This window comes from Peromyscus maniculatus, chromosome 4 (assembly GCF_049852395.1).
Source record: "Peromyscus maniculatus bairdii isolate BWxNUB_F1_BW_parent chromosome 4, HU_Pman_BW_mat_3.1, whole genome shotgun sequence".
In the NCBI taxonomy this organism is placed as follows: Eukaryota; Metazoa; Chordata; class Mammalia; order Rodentia; family Cricetidae; genus Peromyscus; species Peromyscus maniculatus.
In genome coordinates, this window is record NC_134855.1 from 4,693,534 (window position 1) to 4,716,655 (window position 23,122).

General features: G+C 46.2%; 1 protein-coding gene across 1 annotated transcript; it reads left to right on the top strand.

Annotated features, from left to right (window-relative positions):
• The first annotated feature begins 788 nt into the window (after window positions 1-788).
• Window positions 789-23,110, top strand: Stom (stomatin). The gene is made up of 7 exons (XM_006988746.3): window positions 789-1,467; window positions 13,961-14,064; window positions 14,364-14,436; window positions 16,069-16,151; window positions 18,372-18,575; window positions 19,636-19,770; window positions 21,202-23,110. The coding sequence occupies exons 1-7, from the start codon at window positions 1,377-1,379 to the stop codon at window positions 21,394-21,396; spliced, it is 885 nt and encodes a 294-aa protein (XP_006988808.1). The 5' UTR covers window positions 789-1,376; the 3' UTR covers window positions 21,397-23,110.
• Window positions 23,111-23,122: the final 12 nt, after the last annotated feature.

Here is a 23,122-nt window from a genome sequence, read left to right on the forward strand (position 1 = left end):
TCTTTATAACCGTGGCCATAAGAAGTATGTTGCAATAAAATGTCATATTTATGTCCTTATTCTGTCAAGGTTAATTTCCTGTTTTGAGACTGCACCTAAATAAGACAAATACAGGTGTAACGTGGGGTAGAGGGTCCTTCTGACCTCTGTAATGTCTTTTCAGCTTTCTGTGATTCTGTGTTTATTCGAAATAAAATGGTTTTAAAAGTTTATTTTGTGTACCTTAACATTTCCCTGAACAGTTTTCATTTGGACGAACCAAGAAGAATAAAACAGCAGGAGTTTTTCTTTTCTCTCTCTCTCTTTTTTTTTTGTTTTGTTTGTTTGTTTGTTTGTTTGTTTTGGTTGTTTTTTTTTTCGAGACAGGGTTTCTCTGTGTAACAGCCCTAGTTGTTCTGGATCTTGCTCTGTAGACCAGGCTGGCCTTGAACTCACAGAGATCGGCCTGCCTCTGCCTCCTGAGTGCTGGGATTAAAGGCCTCCGCCAGGCCCCAGCAGATGTTTTTCAAACGTGAGGTTTTCAATCACAGACCCCAAGGGAGGCAACTCGAGGCTGGGAGTGTTCTGGCAAAAAGCTTCTTCCACAGCCTGGGCACTGTAAACACTTAATGTTAGAATCCAGGCCTGACTCGTATGAACAAAACCGCCCCCAACTCCAAGGTTGGCTCCTTGTCATCTTTCAGGGGACATCCAAGGGCCACATTCTTATTATAGAAGCCTTCCAGGTTCTATTAACCAAAGTGGATTCTCCGTGCTGTTGCTTCGCAACACCCTTGGCTTGTTTGTTTGTGGCATAATATGAACTTCACCAGGGCTGGCACTGTGTCCACCCCTGCTCACTGCATCGCCAGCTGGGAGGACGGCCAGCTAGAGGCCAGATGCTTCATAAATTAACTTTGTTTGAAGAAAGTAGATGCACCTCCCGGGAATCCGTCCGCTTTGGGGAGAGGATGGACCCCTTCCTCCCACACCACCGTGCCCCCAGGCTGGCCTCAGCACCCGCTACAAGAGGGCTCTCCTTCCTCCTCGCTGATGCCAGGAACCGCAGGAGGCCTGGCTCTAGAACTGCTCCTCAGCACCGCCCTGTTCCGGCGCCTTCTCCTCGGATCATCCCACCAGAAGCTGGGGCGATACCTTGGCGGGGTCCTAAGCATTCTAACCTCACCGCCTTTTCCAGAGGCGGGTTCGCGGACACCGCCCTTCAGGCCACGCCCCTCGTGCCACGCCCCCCGGCGAGGGAGGGCGGGGAGGGGGCGTGTCTTCTCCATTCCCGGGCGCCTATTGGGAGGGTGCCCTGCGGGAGGCGGGGCTGCACCCGGAGCTCGAGCCCCTACGTTACTAACGGCTTTCTGTGAGTCTCGGCTTTTGGGACTGACATGGTGAAGAGCGACTCCGACTCAAGCAATATGTCTGAGAAACGACATCCCGACCACGTCGCGACTCAGCGGCTCCCCGAGTCCTTCAGGGGTGAGTCCCTGGCACAGCTGCCCCGAGCCCGCCCCTGGGTACCGAGCCCCCAGCCTCAGCTAGAACCCCGCGGGTTCCGAGAGGCGGGTCTCCCCTGCAACTGAGTGCACTTCTCAGAACCGCGGTCTTCTCCTTCGCCCCTGGTTTCTCGGGCTGGTAGATGATGGTTTCTGGGTGCTAGGGTGCAACCTGCATGGCAGCCAAGAGGGCACACCCTTGGCAGGGGCGTGTATCCATTGCTTCGGACCCTGGCAGGCAAAGGCTCGCTTATCCTTTGGGCCCTAGATGCCACGCCAGGTGCCAGCGCTTCCTTATCTCGCGCCATGCACGCGGACCAGGGCAGTCCCTGGCAGTGATAGAGGCGGCTCTCCCGCAGGTTCAGCCTCGCCCACTCTCCTTTCTTTCCTTCCCCTGCGCCTCATAAGGGAAGCGGTTGGGTCAAGCATCCTTCCTCATCTATCTATAAGGTGATTCCCCACTCCTCTGGACTAGCGACGAACTCCTACCCGCTTCCCGCCGTCCCCAGCTTCAGGAAATTTTCATAGGAAAGGGCTAGACTTTAGGTGGTATAGGCAGAGATCTTCAAGGCTTTCCTTCTTCCAGTTCCATTGTCTGCCTCATTCTATCCCCTTTTGTCTTAAAAATCTCTCCTTGCAGGTAAATAGCCCGGTGCTCACCACCCTACCCGGGGCCTTCCTAGTCTTGAAAGCAACAACTGTAAGAGGCCCCATCCTGTGCCCTGTGAAGAAATTAGTCCTTGAGCAAAGTACCCACTTGAGCCTTTAAATTGGATAACTCCTTGGAGTCGAGAGATGCCCAGTAAGAGATAATAAATCTCGCAGGAGTTCTGCTCTCCTCTCAGGGGCTTTACTGATTCAAAGGAATTATTTCTAAAGATGGAATTTCAGAGAGGATGGCACAGTGGAAGAGATTGAAGAGGCTGAGAGGGCTTTTCCAGCAGAGACCGCTGTCATCCATGCGGATTATTTGCACAGCCAGCCTGTCTTCCCATCTAAATCCCATCCCTAAGCCAGGAACACCCCCTTTAATTCTTTCTCGGGCGTATCACGAGAATTTCAGACGGCTCCGGAGTGTATAGAGCACCAGGCAAGAGGCCTTGGGTGCCATTTTCTCAGTGCATGCGTGTGGGACTCTCTCTATGCTTTACCTCCCAAATTGGGAGTATAATAAAAAAGACAAAAACAGACAAAAACCACACAGTAGGCTAAGGCACTATGCTCAATATTTTATGTTATTTTACTGAATCCTCACAACTGATACTCAAAGAGATTGACTTAGTCACACAGGATTAGTGGAGCCATGTTTTAAATTCATATTTAAATGATTCTAAAACTGAACAGGAAAAAGCTGTTTAGTATCAGTAGTGGTCTGCGCCCAGATACAGGTGTGGGTATTGGTAGACTCCTCCACTGGTATCTGCCCCCCCCAAAGTGGGAAATGGATTTGGAGCAGTACCCTGATAGTAACATGATCTCTGCATTTAAAGATCATTCCATTTTCTTGGTCACAAACCACTTTGGGTTTTACTTCCAAATCCCTTTTCTTGGTTCTACATTTAGCTGTTTTAGACAGAAATCTTTTAGAATTAGTGAAAATGAGTGTGCTTTTTCTGGAGTATATATACAAATGAAACTTTGCTTGGTTTTTGTCACTTTTTATTTTTAAAACTTTACATCTGCCGGGCGGTGGTGGTGCACGCCTTTAATCCCAGCACTTGGGAGACAGAGGCAGGAGGATCTCTGTGAGTTAGAGCCTAGCCTGGTCTACAGAGTGAGATCCGGGACAGGATCCAAAATTACACAGAGAAACCCTGTCTCCAAAAACAAACAAACATAAAAAACCTTGAAATCTACTTAGTGTGCGTGTGGTTGGCTTGTGGAGGTCACAAGAGAACTCGCAAGAGTTCTCTCCTTCCAGCATGTGGGACCCAGGGGTCACATTCGGGCCTTCCTTGCCAGCACCTTTGCATGCTGAAGCACCCCACCTTCCCACTGTCTAGTTGTTTGTTTGTTTTTAGTGGTAAGCTTCAGAGATTTGACATTAGGAAAAATCAATCACTATAACATCTTAGAGTTTCTCAAATGTGTGTCATGTGCCAAACTTAGCCAAATGCTTTATAAATATCCAGTTGCAGACCTGCCACAAGGAAATGTCTTTATTCCCCATCTTTCAGTAAAGAAACTGAGAGTCGGAATGATGAAATTACAGTCAAAAAAAATTCAGAACCAAGTTTCCAACCCATTTTGGAAATTATTTTCCTAGCCATTTTCCTGATCCTACTAGCTAGCTATCCATCAAGCAGATTCCAAGGAATAGTCTGGTCCAACTTTAGGACCTCACTGAGGGTAAGAGGCAATAAACAAAGGAACCCCAGAGGAGCCAAGTGTGAGTCAGAACCTCTTGGATAAAGTCACTCCAGAGGATTGCTTCTGATGGAAGGAAGCCCTAGAATTACAAAGCCCCAGCTCTACCTCATTGTGTCTTTGTAGAGAATTAGTCCTAGAGAGATAAATATGACCAAACCTAGGAGTAATCAAGGAAGTTTACCTAAATCCAGTGCCTTCAGTTTGTAATGGAACATCGTAGCTGGATTTCGAAGAGATGTGTTGTTGTAGTGAAGAGCCTTGCCAACAAGATAAGTCCCTTTGGGAGGATCTCTTGAAAACAAGCAGAATCATGGGACTGATCTGTTTATCTCAGTTGTTACAGTTGATCAGTTTGGGGAGAACTTTGTAACCTCAATAATTGACCTAAATTAAACCATCAGTGGTAATAAATGAAATCCAAGACTACAGAGATGTTGTGTATATATTTATGATGAAATAGATTTCAGTGTCCCTGAATAGTATAAGTTTCACACTGTAAAGGATAGAGTAACTGTCTAGTCTGCTTTTAAACATGTAAAATGTTGATAAAGTAATGCAGAAGGGACTAAAGATGAGTTTTTATGAAGACCTCACAGAAAAGCAATTTCCTGTAGGCTGTTAATGACCACATAGCAGTATCTGCCTAGAGTTCTGTGCATACTTCTGCATGGTACTGTAATTTATCAGTTAGATTCACCTGTTACCCTCTCCTTTTTAGCCTCATTCTAAGAACTCAGTATGAGCCAGATGGTGATGGCACATGCCTTTAATACCAGCACTCAGGAGATCTCTGAGTTCGAGGCCAGCCTGATCTATTGAGTTCCTGTCAGCCAGGGCTACACAGAGAAACTCTGTTTAGGGAGGAAAAAAGAACTTGGTGTGAAATACATAGTAGTTGAACAAAATGTTTGCTAAAAGAAAAAGGAAGTGGGAGAGAGTAAATTATCTTCTCAAGTGTTTGTTCTTGTTCATTGATTTTAGGATGTGGCCATCATGTTCCACATTATACATTCCTACTGTAGACAGACTACTTAGCTAGTTTTGTGTTAACATTGAAGGACTAGATGGACAAGAAAATATTGTGCCGAGTAAGGCCTCACTTACAGAAACAGAAGTTGAGGATCAAGAAGAAAAAAAGCGTGGTCAGTTCTTTATTACACACTAGTTCTTTCTTTTTCTGGCTCTGTGTTCTGCGACTACTAAGGAAACTTGAACCTCAAGCTTTTGTTTGATATTTTAGTAGGTGGAGCCTTGAAGACACACCAAGAAAATACCTTCAAGTATGAGACAATCAAATGTGTTGTCCCCTGGAGTGAGCACTTGTGGGAAGGAAGATAGCGTGGTGCAAGGACATGAGAGAAGCATTAGCGGGAGGAGACCGGGCTGTGGTCTCAGCACCGTCACTGCTGGGGAGGTTTAGGCGAGCTCCTCCATTTCCAGAGTCAGTTCCTCGTCATACAGTTAGGCACAATCCTATCTGCCAGGATTATCAAGTAAGAAGACACGTGGAAGCACTAGGGGAATCAGAAATGCTGAACACCAGGGTTGTCTCTTCAAAGAGAGAGGTGCAAACCTGTTTTCCACCCAGAAGGCAGAGAGCAGAGGTGGTTCAAAGCTGAATGGCTGAGACCACACCAGGTCCTCCCCCAGTCCTTATCACGAGCTTGTTTCTCTCAGCCAATCTACTGGCCCCATCTTTATGGAAGATGTCACATGTACTTTACAAATAGCTTCAATGTAGCCATGTCTCAAGCTTTATTGTCTCACAGGATGGAGTTACTTATCATTAGTAAATTTTTTCACCAAATTGCTCTGTGCTTGAATATGCCTAAAATAAACTACTTGGGTGAGACGCAAAAGTTTGAGCCTACACTGGCTACTGAGTCATGATGACCAACCTGCCTCCTCTCTCTCATGGATCAACCCTCTGCTGGCCATGGTGGCCACAGAGACCCCCCCCCCCCCACAGATATATGGGTCTTTTCTTTTGAAACTTTACAAGTTGTTATGGCATTACTTCGTGGAGAAAGCTGGGAATAAAGAGATCAGTGACAGCTAGACTCATTTCGCATTGGATTCCCATTCAGGGGAGAGTGGGAGAGCTGTGTGACAGATGGCCTGATGAGGTTTAGAACTAACTTACTACCCCGTTTATGATCTGTTCCTCTCCTGAGGTGGAGTCCCCAAGCAGATCGTTAGGCCTCATGTTTTCTCCTGGTATGTAAGTCCCAGAAGGCAATTCATCCAACAAAACACTAATTCCTTATGAGCTATTTAATAGTGACCTTAAACCATTTTCACTGATAAGAAAATGGAGTGGCAGGATTGGAATCAGGCACTAAATTGTCAATCTCTTACATTTGTCTTAGCCGTTCATCTAAGGGAAGAATTAGGAATCTAATGTCCTATGTTTTTTATTTCCCTTTTAAATGAACATAATGAGTTTGTTGTTGTTGTTTTGTTTTGTTTGTTTTTTGATACAGAGTTTTTCTACTGTAGTCCTGGCTATTCTGGAACTCACTCTGTACACCGGTCGGTCAGGCTAGCCTCATACTCACAGAGATCCTCCTGCCTCTGCCTCCTGAGTGCTGGTTAAAGGTGTGCGCCACCATACTGGCCAAAGACTCATGAGAGTTTAACTATGGATATTTTTAAGATGTCTAAAAGTTTTGAGGAGAAAGGCCAACATAAGGAGTGCCTGTCCTGTTTGTATGACTCTCGGGCTGAGCCTAAACTTAATACTTCAGTACTCACTGGCAAATTGCTTTCTTTTCTTTTCTTTTTTTTTTTCTGAAGAGTTCTTGTGCTTCTCCATAGGGTCATGTTTAACCCTCCTGAGAAGAAAAAGTCTGTGGTCCGTTTTTGGTTTTTAAGAATAAACACTTGAGGAAAGCAGCTGGCACTCTTTCGGACAGAATGGTCGGCACTGTGTTCTGACCTCTCTTCTGCTGGCATGGCGCCTCGGTCTGGTTCATGGAGGAGGTTCCCTTTCTCTTCCCAGAAAGAGAGGCAGTTGCTCCACTCATGGACCGTTACCGACTTGGCCAGTGTTCTCTGGGGTTTGTCGTGATGCTGTCCTTTGCAATATCTCTTTACTCCACACTCACTTCCTGAGGAATCAGCTGACTGGCTCTCTTTTTTGGTGAATAGCCTTTTGGGATTTTTTTTAGATTTTTAAATTTTATTTGATGTGTATGAGTGTTTTGTCTATGTATCTATGTGCACTACATGTGTGCCTGGTGCTTATTATGTCAAGAAGAGAGTCTGAGATCCCTTGGAACTGGATTATGGATAGTTGTGAGCCACCATAGAGGTGCTGGGAACCAAATCCAGGTCCTCTAGCAGAGCAACAAGTGCTCTTAACTGCCCAGCCATCTCTCCAGCCACTGTAAATGGTTTTTACGTTAAAAGAAAAAGAATCCCTTCAGTCCAGCTTTTACATTTGTATACAGTTTGTTTTTAAGGGTGAATGTTCTGCTACACATGAACATCAGATTGCAGTGTACGTAAGTGAGTTTTGTTGGAATGCAGCCACGATCCTTGCACATGCCTGTGTGCTGCCCACGGCTGTTTTTATACTGCCATGGTAGACTGGAGCATTTGCTCAGACCCTGGTCTGCAAAGCCTGTTTCCTCTTTGCCCCCCTCAAGAAAAAGCTTGCTAAATTCTAACCATCTTCTGCGCAATCATGGTGTTTATAAAGGAAGAAAGGGAGGAGAATGGGTGTATCTTGAATATAAATGCTTTAAGAAGAAATTAAAAATTGCCAAGTCTTTACTTTCACTGACCATTTACCCCTAAAAAAAAGTGCTCTTAGACCCAGATAGCATGTGTGGTTTTAAGATAAGATTCCCAGCTGTCCTATCCGTCTCTACCCAGACAATACTGTTCCTAACAGTTTACAACACACAGTGTTTCACCACATTCTGGGTGAGGAAAAGGAAAGGATTGCCTCTAACTGCTGCAACTCAGATGGACTCAGCAACTCTTGAGCCCATCCCTTTCCCTGCTCCATGGTGCCTGTGACTGCTTCCTAATTTTAGATGTGAGATGTGTTGCTGGCCTTTCTCAGCAGAGGAAATCCAATACATTTTGAATTTTAGAGTAATTAGATCTCAGTGGTGAATGGGACCCATTACTCCCACGGACTTTTAGTCATGCCAACTCCAGTTCATCTTAAAATAAACCAGCTGCACAGATGGGTAGCATCTTACACTGCCCTGAACATTGGTCTAGGAGCTTACGAGGAAGGTACTCCTACTGTCCCTGGAGCCAGGTAACAAAAATTACTGTACAACTTGTACCTTTTTATGTTTTAGTTTGGTTTTATATTAGTTTTCTTCAGGTAAGTTCAATTTGACTAATAATAAATTTAAATATATATATATATATATATATATATATATATATATATAATTTTAGGTCCTTTTTGAAATAGTTTAATTCATTATTATTATTATTATTATTATTATTAGCATTATTATTTATTAGAGACAATTTTCTCTGTGTAGCTTTAGTTGTCCTGGAACTGTCTCTGTAGACCAAGGTGGCCTCGAACTCACAGAGATCCACCTGCCTCTGCCTCCCGAGTGCTGGGAATAAAGGCATGCGCCACCACGCCCGGCTCATTTATTTTGATTGGCATCAGTCTTCTGCCTCTAGGGACGTCTGTGCACCACATGCGTGCAGTGTCTTCGTAGAGGCCAGCCGAGGGCATTGGATCCCCTGGGATCTGAGTTACAGAGAGGTGTGAGCTGCCCCACAGATGCTGGGAATCACACTCAGGTCCTGTGGAGGGGTAGCCAGTGCTCTGAACAGCTGAGCCATCTTCCCAACCCCATAAGTCCTGGTTTTGATTGGTTAACAGTTTATTTTCAATGCAGTTTTCAAGAAAGAGTTCCACAGTGGAAAAAGAAAATGCAGGAAAATGTAGCAAAGCAAAATTTATAGCCACGTATCGTGGGATCCCTGATCTTTAGAAGTCTTCCTCTAGTGAAGTGTTGATAAGCATTTAAGCCTAGATATCTCGGGAATATTGATTTCCTGTTACTTCTCATTTACCTCTTAAGCTAATAGAAGGAGACAATCCTAAATTAATAACTGAGAAACTATGAGGAAATGAGGCTCATGAAATATCGGTGAGTAACTGAGAATTGCTTTTTCTTGTTTACCCAGCAATCGTGGCTGCTTTAATATTTCTAGCCAGGCATCTGATACGGACAAGACTATGTCCAGTTTTTAGACTACCCACCAGCTCCCTGGTCCTCATCTTTGATGTCATGTTTTTATCTGGGTAACAGGGCCAAGCTTCCTGACCTGAACATATGGGGACATCTTTGAAAATGTACTTTCTTCGGATCTATGAATGTTGGAGCCTAGGTTGGCTGGGGATAGCATAAAGAAAGTGGTAAATAAACTCATTTTTAAGAGGATTTTTTTTCCAAAAAGAGCAAGTAACTAGCTATTTTCCCATTTTTTTTATCCTGGCAATTTGGGTGGAATATTCTTTTCCCTGAATATAGTAGAAGGGTCCTATGAACCTCTTGTTTGTATTTATTGAGCACTATTGCAGTTCTAAAAGGCCATATAATACTCACTGTCATTTTATAGTGAAGAAACTACTTCCCATCAGTCCTTTAGTCCTTTCTTTCTTTCTTTTTTTTTTTTCCCCCGGGATACTGTGCTACATCTTGATAGTATCAAAATGAGCAAGGACTGTGTTTGTAGCTCATGGGAACACTCTTACCTAGTGTATTCAAGACCCTGGTTTGGGTCCCGAGCACCATATAGAAATGAAGTGCTTTTAGTACATTTGTGGGATCATATGATCAGGAGCTCTGCACTTTGCCCGGAGCCTGGGAGACTTAGGCACTATTTTAGAGAGCACTAAATGTCATCAGATAAACATTGGCAGCCAGTCTGTTCCTCTTTGGGAATTTAGTTCACATAGAATCTAGACCTCACTGGGGCTCTGAACCTTGGAGCTTTTCTGCTAAAATTAAGATGTCTACCTAGAGTGAAGAGAGCTTCCTCTGTGAGAATACCAGATTTCCTCCTCAACACTGCCTACCTGCCATGTTTCCTGGTTGGATACTAGGTTAGGAAGGTACTCCAAACATGAAAACTTCTTTAATGACAACCCTTTACATTTAATGGTGAGGGGTCAAAGAGACGTAGAGCATGACCTTTGAATCCCTGTCGTCCCTGTCGTCCCTGTCGCTCCTGGCGAGACCTGGGGAAAGTCATGCTCCTGTTACTTCATTCATAAAATGGAATTAACATGACATGGTGGACATTCCTCTAATCCCAGCACACAGAAGGCTGAGACAGGAGGATTGTGAGTTCAGGCTAGCCTGAGCTACATAGCAAGACTCTATTTAAAAAAACAAAACAAAACCTTCACTGGATGGTTCTAAATATTGGTAGTACCCATCAAATTTTTAAAGTTTTCCTAACACAGTGCCCGGCTTGTAGGAAAGTGTCCATCATGTCCTAGGGAAAGGCATGCTGCTTCTGCTCCTTCATTTATAAAGTGGGATTCCAAGTACTTTGTCACCGTTTGTGTTACACTTGCTAGAATCTCTCCACAAGCAGCACAGCACTTCCCTGCCTCAAGTGGACCCTACAAGTGCCAGGTGAGCTTAGATTACTTTGTGTGTCCAAGGACAGCTTCCTGACCCCATGACACAGAGGAGACATCACGAACATAACTGGACCACTCACTGTATTTCCGCTCCCCCTCCTGTGTTTCAGAGCACGTGGTCTAGCTGCCAACACCTTTCTCTGTAGCTAGAGTTTTCCTGCCTTGCCCACAGTCAGGACAAATCTCTGTCACCCGCCAGTCCCACAGCCGCTCAGACCCGACCAAGTAAACACAGACTTATATTGCTTACAAACTGTATGGCCGTGGCAGGCTTCTTGCTAACTGTTCTTATAGCTTAAATTAATCCATTTCCATAAATCTATACCTTGCCACGTGGCTTGTGGCTTACCGGCATCTTCACATGTGGCTTGTCATGGTGGCGGCTGGCAATGACTCCTTCCGCCTTCCTGTCCTTTCTTTTCTCCTCTGTTAGTCCCGCCTATACTTCCTGCCTAGCCACTGGCCAATCAGTGTTTTATTTATTGACCAATCAGAGTAATTTGACATACAGACCATCCCACAGCATTGCCCCCCCCCCCCATGTCCCCTGTGGGAGCCTTCTGCGTCTCCCCTTCCTTCTGAGCAGTAACTCTGCCTGGCATGCCTCCTTCACCTGTCAGCACTAGCCCTAATCTGCCTTTTGTGAGTGCTACCTTTGGTCTCCCGGTACCTTCTAGGTGAGTCTTGCCTGAGAATTTATTCTAAAGGTGCAAAGCCTGTGCAGACTTGGTTGGGGGACAACCTGGGCAAGTATTCCTTAAATGAGACATTGAATTTGGCAGGGTCCCTTTGGGGACCTTAGATAAGAGGTTTTGGGATACGGAAATTAACCAAATTGCTAAAAGGTATAAATTGGAGAACAGTTTTTAAAAAGCCCTTTGCTAAGCTACGAGGGAGTCAGTCTGGAGAGACTGGTCCCCCTGCAGCTGGAAAGGCTAATTTTATCCTTAAGATGTCCCTGTGTTTTGATTCCACAAACCCACATGAACCTACACCCGACATACAACACTCAACTGTTTTGAAAGGAGATTTAGACTGTGAATTAAGAATTAAGGATGGATCATCAGGAACTATATCAGACTAGGCAAAGTGAAAAAAGAAAATAGAAAAAAATAGTATTAGAAAGGAAAGCTAGGGGGCTGGAGAGATGGCTCAGTGGTTAAGAGCACTGACTGCTCTTCCAGAGGACTGGGGTTCAATTCCCAGCACCCAAATGGCAGCTCACAACTGTCTGTAACTCCAGGATCCAACACCGTCACACAGACATACACACAGGCAAAAACACCGATAAAAAAATTATAAAAAGAAAGGAAAGCAAGGAGAGCTAGTTGTACTTTAGTACATGGCTTAGCTTTGACTGACATAGTGATGGTTATTAATTTAACCAAAATTACAGTACAGTTTTGCTTCTTTGTGGTAGAGGAAGAGATAAAGAAGAACCAAATTCTCTTCCATGGTGAGAAGTCACCGATGCTGCTTGGAACCGAAAAGACAAGGGGAGTCCAAGCGGGCAGGCTATTAGAACCTGGGGGAGACACCGGCAAGGGCAGCCGGGGGTCTGCTGTTTATGAGGAAGCAGAAATAGGGAGGTGGGGTGGAGCAGAGGCTGCCCTTGTTTGTACACACTTGTAGAACTCTCTGACTTTTTAAAAATGTGTTTGTGTGCGTGTGCATGCATGCCATAGCACATGCGCACCATGGCACACATGCCACAGTGCCATGTGAGAGTATGGGTGTGGTGGTCGGAGCGCAGCTTGCAGGAATCAGTCCTCTTCTACCAGGTGGGTTCCAGGGATCGAACCCAAGTTTCTCCATTTTGGCAGCAAGCACCTTTACCTGCTGAGCCATCTCACTGGCCTCTTGTGAACTTTTGTGAACCTTTGTTTCTTTTTGTCAAGTAAAAAACAGGAAAAGCACAAATTCATGCCTATAGAGACTAATAAAAGATTTAAAAGAATAATAGAGGGGAAATGTGTTACTAACTTTATTTATTTGAATTTTAAAATATAGTATGAACCAGGAAAGAGGTTGGAAGAGTGTGTTGAAATAGTTACTGTTTCTGAGGTTTGCAGCGGGTGTATATGTATTAGATTTGTAATCAGACAAAAACACTATTTACATGCAGAAGGAGGAGGAGGCCAAGTACAGTGATGTTCGTCACAGCATTGTTTTTAATAGCAAGAAACCAGAAACAGCCCCTTTGCTAATCAGGAAATGGGAGGCAGCTCATAAGCCAGGGGCAACAGTGTGCGAAAGTAATTTGTTCGTGTAAACACTGCAATGGGATTATGTGCCTGTATCATGGCTTTGTCTTGAGTCATGCTGCCCCATGAACTAGAATACCCACTTGTTTCTCTCTCCGCCTTTTTGTTGGCATTTTTCTTGCTATCAGGAAGCTGACCGTGGCGTCATCTACCCATCCCGCTCCACTCCATCCCCTTGTGGGTCACTCTCCCCACTCCACATTTCTAAACGTTCCGAGCAGACACTGCTTCTCTGTTTCCCACCTGGTTTATAGCTGTCTTTTGTTGGGGAATATTATTTTAAGGTGCGTTACTTTTGTTTATGTTGCATTTGTTTAATTCTGTGAAGCTGTGTACTGTGCCTGTCTAAAACACTTGATGGTCTAATAAAGAACTGAATGGCCAATAGCAAGGCAGGAAAAAGGATGGGTGGGGCTGGCAGGCAGAATATATAGAAGGAGAAATCTGAGAGGAGAGGAAGAAGTAGCCAGAGAAGGAGGAAGACATCAAGGGCCAGCCACTCAGCGACACAGCAAGCCACTGAGTAAGAAATAATGAAAGGTATACAGAAATAGAGAAAAGTAAAAGCCCAAAGTTAGACAGGATAATTTAAGTAAAGCTAGCTAGCAACAAGCCAAGCTAAGACCGGACAATTATAATTAAGAATAGGCCTCCATGTGTGATTTATTTGGGAGCTGGGTGGTGGGCCCCCTAAAAGACCAAAGACCAATCAACAACAGTCTTTAATTAATTAATTAATGTATTTACTTATTTAATGTGCATTGGTGTCTTGCTTGCATATATGTCTGTGTGAGGGCGTCAGATCTTGGAGTTACAGACAGTTGTAATTGCCATGTGGGTGCTGGGAATTAAACCCCGGTCCTCTGGAAGAGCAGTCAGTGCTCTTAACCATTGAGCCATCTCTCCAGCCCCAACAACAGTCTTTATTCCTCACTATACATGGATCTATCTTGTTAGAAGCTGAATAATCTTCATTTTTGTTATTCCACACCATGAGGCAAAATAAATAAGTGGTATTAGATTAGCGTTTGAGGGGTAATATGAGAAATGCGTAGGTACATGTGTTTCAGGGCTGCGTGAGAATTAGATGTGGAAACTCAGGCAAAGCAGCCAGCAAAAGGGCGATCCCAGAGCTGTTCCGGAGAGGTGGGGTGGCGAGACGGTGCCCATAACAGGCTGTATGGTTTTGTTTCCAACAGATAACTCCAAGGCAGAACTGGGACCCTGTGGATGGATTTTGGTGGCTTTCTCCTTATTGTTCGTAGTTATTACCTTCCCAATATCAATATGGATCTGCATAAAGGTAAAGAGCATTTCTTTCATTTCTGGAACAGGGTCAACTCCTACCTCCACTTGATCTATGGGACAGATAGAGGGATACCATATTGGCCTGGAGTATGAGAAGTATAGAAGTGTGTGTATAATAAATAAACACTGTGCTAGGAAAGAGTAAACACCAGATCAGTGTTTATAGACACTGTCAGGAAATGGAGAGAACGACAGATGCTCTGAACCTGGTCAGGGCAGAGACATTCTTAAGAAGCTCTGTTCATAAAAATGTGTGCTCATCTTGGTGACTTTTCATTCCTGTTTTTATTCCAGATTGTAAAGGAGTATGAAAGAGTCATCATCTTCAGACTGGGTCGCATTTTGCAGGGAGGCGCCAGAGGGCCTGGTCAGTACTAGGTTTCCATCTGGAAACTAAAGTGTTGTGATTTTTTTGTTCTTTTTTTTCATTTGTATGTGTGTGTGTTGGGGGGGGGGTAATGTGCACATGAGTGCTGGTGCCCACAGAAGCCAGAGGTATGGGATCCCCCTGTAGCTGGAGTTACAGTGTGGGTGCTGGGAATCGAGCTCTGGTCCTCTGGAAGACCATCAGGTGCTCTTAACTACTGAGCCTCTCTCTGCTCTGCCAGACTGGAATGTCTTACTGATGTGAGTCCCCAGCGAGGCCTCTGCTTGGAGCAGAAGCTGTATGGCAGTAGCTTCCAGAGACTCTGGCCAGTGTGGGTGCGGTCCCACCCTTCCTGTTACTGTCTGCTTAGGGCTATTAGGTTATCGCTGGCCTTGGCCAAAGCTGTGGGAGGCTGAGCACGAGGATCCCAACCCAGGAAAGACTTCAGTTAGATAGATGCTGGGCTCACAGGAATGTGCCCCACCCCACGCCCAGCTAGGCTGTGGGAATTCCCAGGAGAACAGAACATGGTCCCCTTATCAAAGGGCTTGCTGTCCAACAGCCAGATACCAAGGAAGAATCAGATAGCCACACCCTGCATTTAGTGTTATGATACAGTAGCCACAGAACCCTGAAAGAGCACACGGAAGACCCAGAGAAGGGCGGCCGACCTGAAGTAACAGACGAGGCAAAGCTTTCCTATAGGTTTTGTTTGTTTTGTTGTTTTAAATATTTATTTTTATTATTTTAAAATTCTATGTTAGCCAAGAGTGGTGGCACACACCTTTAATTCCCGCACTTGGGAGACAGAGGCAGGTGGATCTCTGAGTTCGAGGTCAGCCTGGTCTATAGAGTGAGTTCCAGGACAGCCAAGGCTACACAGGGAAACCCTGTCTTGAAAACCCAAAAATAAATAAACAAACAAATAAATAAATAAAATTATGTGTTTATCTGTGGATATGTTCACGTGAGTGCAGATGCCTTCAGAATCTGGAAGAGAGTGGGAGCCCTTGGATCTGGAATTACAGGCAGTTGTGAGCTGTCTGTGTGGGTGCTGGGAACTGTACCCGGGTCACTCGGGAAGAGCCTCGTAACCCCTGAGCCGTCCCAGACCCTCTGGCTGGTTTTTCTTTTCTTCTGGAGGCCCTCTCACAGGCTGACCTGAAACTCGCTGTGTACCCTACGCTGGCTTCAAACTCTCAGCAGTCCTCCTGCCTCAGCCTTCCAAGTGCTATAAATATCTGCATGCACAGCTATGACTGGCCTCTCTGAATGCTGAGGCGTGAAGCAGTACTAACGCGGAGAGGAAATAACAACATATCAGAGCCATGTAGGGAGAGAAGAGCAGAGCGGAGGTGCTGTAGGACCAGCCTCCAGGGAGAATACAGGGCCTGAGGAGAGGGCGGAGACCGGAGGGGCAGGGTGAGTCCCGAGAGGGGCAGGGTGAGTCCCCGAGAGGCCTACCTCGCTCAGGACTTGCAGCTCAGGAAAATGGATCTTAGAGAAACTAAGGTTCTTAGCATGAGAAGTGAGCGTGGGGTTAGAAACAGCAGTCGGGACTGATTCCATTGGAACTGATCAAGAATAAGCTGAACCTAATGGGGCCTCTCTGATCCCGTGTGTGTGTTACAGGTTTATTTTTTATCCTGCCATGCACCGACAGCTTCATCAAGGTGGACATGAGAACCATCTCCTTCGATATCCCTCCTCAGGAGGTGAGCAGTCCTCACTCTGACTGAGGGCCACACATGCCTGCCTGACCCCGGAGGCCAGAGCCTGCAGCCCTGACTGCCTTCTCTTCCCATTTCTGTGACTTTGAGTAGGTCTTTAAATTCTCTGTGTCTCAGTATCCTCATCTGTAAAATGGAGGTCATAACGGTAAGGCCTACTCAATGGGGTATTGTAAGGCGTCATCTAGACGCCTCGTGGGGACTGTTTAGCGCAGAACCTGAGCCTGAAATGCTGTGTGAGTGCTCGTTGCTGTTGTTAGAAACACATGCGACGACACCCAAGGACATGGAGTTGCCATCATTGTTCTGACCACACTTTGTCAGTTTCTGACAGAAAACAACAACAAAGTCCAATCTAGTTCAAGATTCTTCCTATTTTTATTCAAGATACATTGGTTAGAAGCCAAAGAATTAGAAACTGCTCATTTGGCATTTTAGGAATCTGTGATCATTTCAAGCCTTTTCAGGCTTCTTCGCAAACAGCTCACAGTTGGCATGACAGACAGTTCCTAGAAGGATGCAGTCGCAGTGAGACAAATCTCAGATCCCAGCTCTTGGGATTCTCTGTTGCTTTCCCCTCTGCTCAGGGTTAACTGCGCTGGACACCAGCTCTGTCATGGCCGTCTGGTACCCTTATGTTAGGAGACATAGTACCATTGCAGACAGGAGCCCCCAGGCCGCTGAAGAGGCCTGCTGTGGGAGATCAGGAGAGCAGTGTTCCCTGGGCACCGTCCAGGAACTCAGCATGACGTTGGAGCCTGACTTTGTCTTACCATAAATCACAAAATCCAGACACCATATTGGGAACTCCCTTACTGGTACTGATCCAAGCATTTGGTACGGGTGTACTTCTCAGTCCACACATCTCCGGATTCTCTGCATGTTTCCCTGTCATTCAGGAAGATGGGCTCTCAGGAGCCCCTTGGGGGGCTGGGCACTGTGTGGAGTTTTCTTGTATAAACACTGCGGGCATCTGGCATGTTGCTTGGGCTTCTGCCTCCCCCTGCTCCCTTTCCCCTGCAAGCTGCCAACCCCAGAGTGGATTGGACCTCAGCCAGCAACTCTTTCCCATCCCTGTGATCTTGCTACAAAGGGAGACGAACACTCTGCCACAGTAAACAGTGAGCAGAGACCCTGCAGCTCTGAACACAGATGTGAAGCCACAGTGGCAAGATCTGTGAGTGACACTCATTTTCACACCACATTGTGAGAGGTTGTCACACGAGATGGTAACGAACTGCACATTTGTTAACAGGTTCCCCTCTTCTCCAACTTAGAGGTATTTTTAGATTACTAAACAACAAAAGAGGACTGCTGCTTTGATGCCTGGCAGAGCGACGAGGCTGTTTAGCTGTGGCTATTACTTTTCACTGACGTAGCTGTTCCCAGCTTCCTTCATGACCCCTCCTGCCTTGGTCTTCACAGAAGTAAGGACAGGCGGCAGATGAGGGGCTGCCAGGTCACATGGCTTACAGCCGGTCACATGACTTACAGCCTGTCACAGCCCACCCAGCTGGCTGCAAGTGGAACCAGCTCAGGTGCTGGCCTCCGCTCCTGCACGGCTCATCATTCAGTTTCTAGGATCTCATTTCAGTTCATCTCTTACTTAGGGACCCTCTGCCGTGCTAGAGAAACAAAGAAAAACTGCCCCTGAGAAACTCAGTCACCAGGTGGTGGTGCACACCTCTAATCTCAGCACTCAGGAGGCAGAGGCAGGTGGATCTCTGTGAGTTCGAGGCCAGCCTGGTCTACAGAGTGAGTTCCAGGACAGCCAGGGCTACACAGAGAAACCCTATCTCAAAACAAACAAACAAAACAAAAAGGAAGGAAAAGAAACTCACAGTCAAAGGCAGAAACAGAGGCATCTACACATCCCACTCAGTGCATCGCTCCACAGAGGTACAGGGGGTGGGCACAAGCGGTGTGCCTGACTGTGAGTCAGGAAGTCCACTGAGAAGACATTGAGTGGCAGGAGAAAGTGAGCCAGAACGATGCCAGCTTATGAGCAGCATCTCAAAATTTGTCGAGTGATTGAGTCTGTGGAGTTGGATAAATAGGATGTTTTATTCAATCTCTAGAGGTGTAATTAACCTTCTGAAGCCTTACCCAAGAAAATCAGCTACTGCTTAAGGATTCATAGAAGGGCCTTTGAAGTGACGGTGAGGAAGCCGTGGCCTCTCTGTGATTGCCTCTTTCCTCCTGTAGGTCCTCACTAAGGATTCAGTGACAATCAGTGTGGATGGCGTGGTCTATTACCGTGTTCAGAATGCCACCCTGGCCGTGGCAAATATCACCAATGCAGATTCGGCAACCCGTCTTTTGGCACAAACCACACTGAGGAATGCCCTGGGGACCAAGAACCTGTCTCAGATCCTGTCTGACAGGGAGGAGATCGCACACCACATGCAGGTGAGGAAGCCCAGAGGGAGAGCAGAGCCGAGTCCATGGTCGTGGAGGGCATTGATTCACCCAGATGGAGGGGCGGGGATGCGGGGGTAGCGGTGGCCCTTTTTTTTAGGCTTCCAGATATTATAGAAATGTTTTCAGACCAACACCCATGGGTTCATGGCACTCAGGTGCAAGCTGTTTTTAAATCCCTTCTAGTGTTTTATTTTTCCCGGAATCTGTATTATCCTCATTGTAGATCATAATGGTTTGGAGGTTATTCTGCAAGAATACCACTAAAGCTTGAGCCTGTGGACAAGTCCATGAACCCGTGTGTAACTGTCATGCTTTCCAGTCTTGACTGCGAGGCAGATGTCACTAACAGTAAGACTGGCTTATTCCAAAGTTACAGTACTAGAAATATGAATTCCTGCCATTATAGAGGTTTCCCCATGGCTAAGTCTGTGACTTCTTTGTTTTGAAAAGACTGTCTCTACAGCCCAGAGCCCTGTAACCTGCTCTGTAGCCCAGGCTGACCTTGTGGTTCTGCTTCAGCATTGCCGCCCCCTCCTCTGCTAAGAGTATGTGATCTGTGTGACATCGTCAGAGCCTCATGAAATAGAGAGTGTGGTTCAGTAGGGTTCACATGGTGTCCCATGGACTTGGATAGGCAAACTACTGATGAAGCAAGCTGTGCCCTTAGGCTGACTGCTGTATTTGTAGTGACGTCTCCCTGGAATACAGCTGCAGCTGTTCCCTTGTGTATTACCCATGCTGCTCTTGACCCACGAGAGCAAGGCAGAATGTTGGAATAGTTGCAGTGGAGACTGCAGATAAACAGCTCCTCGATGCCCTTAGAAGTGTGCCAACACCACGTTAGCTCATCTGTGACGGAACCAGAGCAGCCCCTGTGCTCTGCAGCCCCTGCTTCAGCCCCGGATGCTCTTTCTCTGCCACCGTCACCAAGCCTCATCGACGATGACGACGATGACGACGCCAACGCCAACGACGATGACGCCACATCCCAGCTCTCAGCATCTGGACAGGAGCACTGGTGCCTCACTGCTGTCTGTTCTCCTTCCAGAGCACGCTGGATGATGCCACAGATGACTGGGGAATAAAGGTAGAACGTGTGGAGATTAAGGATGTGAAACTCCCCATCCAGCTCCAGAGAGCCATGGCTGCAGAGGCAGAAGCCGCCCGGGAGGCAAGAGCCAAGGTAATGTTTCCATTGGTTTAGGTTCTGTTTTGTCTTGTTTTAGTGTGATTTCCTTTTTAAATTCCACAGTAATAAAACACTCTCACTGAAAAAGAGTGAGCAGCCCTGAATGTTTAGTATACAAGCGCCTCCATCATTTCAAATCCTATTTTTACTCAGAGGCTGCTACTATAAGTGTGTGTGTGTGTGTGTGTGTGTGTGTGTGTGTGTGTGTGTGTGTGTGTGTGTGTGTTTGTGCGTGCGCACGCACACATTTTTGAGACGAGATTATCTAGCCAGCAAGGCCTCAGGACCCACCTGTCTCCCCTCCTCCAGTACTGAGGTTACAGATGTGTGCCACCACACCTTGCTTTTGCATGAGCTCTGGGGAATCCAAACTCCGGTCCTTATGACTATACAGAAAGCACTTTATCTGGTGAGCCGTCTCCCTAATCCTATACTTGCATTTTATTGAACTAGGTTGTTGGGTCATCGGCACAAGTGGACCCACACAGCACATGGTCTCTTGGGACTACTGATCTATTAGAGTTGCATCCTCCTCTCATGATTGTGAGCCACATGCTCTATTTCCTCGGTTCATTATTAAAGGCAGATTGACGTTCAGAACACAGGACAGTTGCCTCAGCTTGCTGCTGCCCATCCCTCACTTGTTCCTGTCGTTTTCTCTCCCTCCCTTTTCCAGGGTCTTTTCTTCATGCTGCTTCTTCTTTTTCCTGTTCCCACAATTTTCTTCTCTTTCTGTGATTTCCCTTTCTTTTTGTCCTCGCCTTGCCTTTGTGGATTCTCCAAGTGTTTCAGGATTTCTCCTAAATAAGTTATCTCCTAGATACAATTCTCTGAATGCAGTGTGTGAGGGGGTCACGTACATGTGTGTGGATGGTTAGTACTCGTTAATAGAACTAAGAAACTTTATTTAAATAAGTGGAAGTGTAGCTTTTGTTTGTTGTCATGCACACTAAGGAACTTTATTTAAATGAGTAGGTGGAGCTTTTGTTTGTTGTCATGCTCTTCCTAGCATGCACACAAGTTAGTGTGCTAAAACTCATACAAGCTCTGTCAGTTCTTGGTTCAGTAAAGTCTTTCCTTTCTTTGATTCAAAGAACTGGAACTCCACCTGACTTGCAAAGGGTTTGTATCCACGTGAAGTCAGTCGCTCACCCTTTTGCAGTGCTGTGGGCTGGTCAATACCCTGGTCAATACGACTGTGATACCCTTTTCAGTGGGAGACAGGCAGCAGTGAGAGGATGCCTTGAGCCAGACACATCCCTAAGCAATTCGGTTTCAGGAGAAAGAATATCTGAAAACAGTGTGGAGGAGTTGACGGATTCCTGGGGAGTCCTGTACGCTGCCTAAGGCATATGAACCCTTACTTGAAGACTGCTGGGTGGCCCCATGCTATTTGCCAACTGACCTCGTCTTTCCACTCCGTAGGTGATTGCAGCTGAGGGGGAAATGAATGCGTCCAGAGCTCTGAAGGAAGCTTCCATAGTTATCACCGAGTCTCCCGCCGCCCTTCAGCTCCGGTATCTTCAAACGCTGACCACTATCGCTGCTGAGAAAAACTCCACTATTGTCTTCCCTCTGCCCATCGATATGTTGCAGGGCATCCTGAGTGCTAAACACTGAGCTGGACAGGTCTGTGTAGAGCTGGGCTGACCCTCCCCAGGGCAGAGTGGGGACCAACTTAGCCTTTCACTTCAGGGAGAGTAGCAGGAAGCTTGACTGTCCCGTCCCTCCTCCCCGTCTGTATGTAGAGTGAGGACCTCTTAGAAAGGACAGGAGTCCTAAGAGCAGCTGAGAGACTCACCTAGGAGCCAGGAGTGTGGCTCAGTAGTAGAGAACTTGCTTAGCATGCCCAAGGCTCTGGGTTTCATCCTCAGCACCAAAACAAAACAAAATCACTGGCTTGTAAATATTGAGAGAGAGATGGGTGATTTATGTACAATGACCTTACTCCTTATCTGAGTCTTTTCTTCATTCTGTGGTAGGCTGACGCCCTCTTCTAACTTCCTTTAAGTCGTTCCCAGCCCTGTGTGAGCAGTCAAGCCAGGGCAAGGGACACAGCCTAGACATGCTGCCCGACCCCACTGGGTAATGCTCTGCACAGCGAAGACTTGTGTCACCCCCTCTGGGCTACCCGTGCCTTCCCTTCAGGGAATCTTAAAGGAAGGACATTTCCCCAGTGTTCATCCACCCAATCTAAGCCCAAACTGTGTTCTAGAATAATCCTCTCCTCCATGAGCCTGTCAGAGAAAACGGTCAGAGTCAATGGAAAGGCCCCGCTGGTCCTCCCGGGACCGTTCTTCCCCACTGTGGCGGTCTTTCTGAAAAAGGACCTTTTTAAAAAAGTCGTGGTCCTCACGACTTGATGATCCCTTTCTGTGTTGCCGTTAAAAGCAGCTACAGTCTTGTCACAGAAGTGCTTTTTTCTCACTTTTGCCTATTTCAATGTATCAGGTTTTTTAATCACTTTGATTTTTAAAAATAACTTTCTAAGTTCTATAAATAATTGCTGTGTGCCCATTTGAATAGATTAAGTACCGAAGTACTTTTTAAAAATTCTTAAGAAAACCATATACTGTGAAATATTGTGATTACTAATCCTATTTAAGTAGTTTAAGGAATTGCTGACACATGGAGTGTGTGGTTCCTGATCTCGCAGACACCCATGCTGAGCTCTCAGTGCGGAGGGAGAGTGCTTATGTTTGACTAGTTTTTTGTTTTGTTTTGTTTTGTTTTCATACAAAACGTTGATTCCAATAGAGGAGTAGTTGGTCCCTCTGGACCACAGTTTCTTATTGTGATATCCCTCCCTTGGCCTGGAAAGCTTGGTGGTGACTTTTGCGAAATCTTTGAGGCTTTTGATTCACCTGGAGAAGCCGGAAAGAACGTTCCCTGTGTCGAGAGCAGCAGGGTTCACATCCATTAGCTGTGCAGCCAGGCCCACGTGGAGCCTGCCCTCCCTCACACCGTTTCTAAGCCTTGAGCCCAGCTGGGTTTCTAGAGGTGTCTAGAGCATTCCTGCCCAGGACTCAAGTTGCATTTACATTTTGAATTTAAAGTGATGGGTTCATCTGTTTGGAGGCGACTCGCCTTCCACTGAGGACCCGGAAACCCATGTCCTGGTGGAAACACCTTCTCAGAGCTGGAAAATGGTACACTTGTCCTCTAATTTCTCTCTCCAGACACCAGCTGGCCTTTGCTTCTGTGCCTTGTGAATTAGCAATCCAGTAGGCTGTAGTCAGGTGGGGGGGAGGAAATCGAGCTAGGGAAGGGGTGTTGGTGTGCGGTTTTGACGAGTCCACCCTCAGCCATGGCAAATAAAGTGTGTGCCCTGTGACCAGTGAGTCTT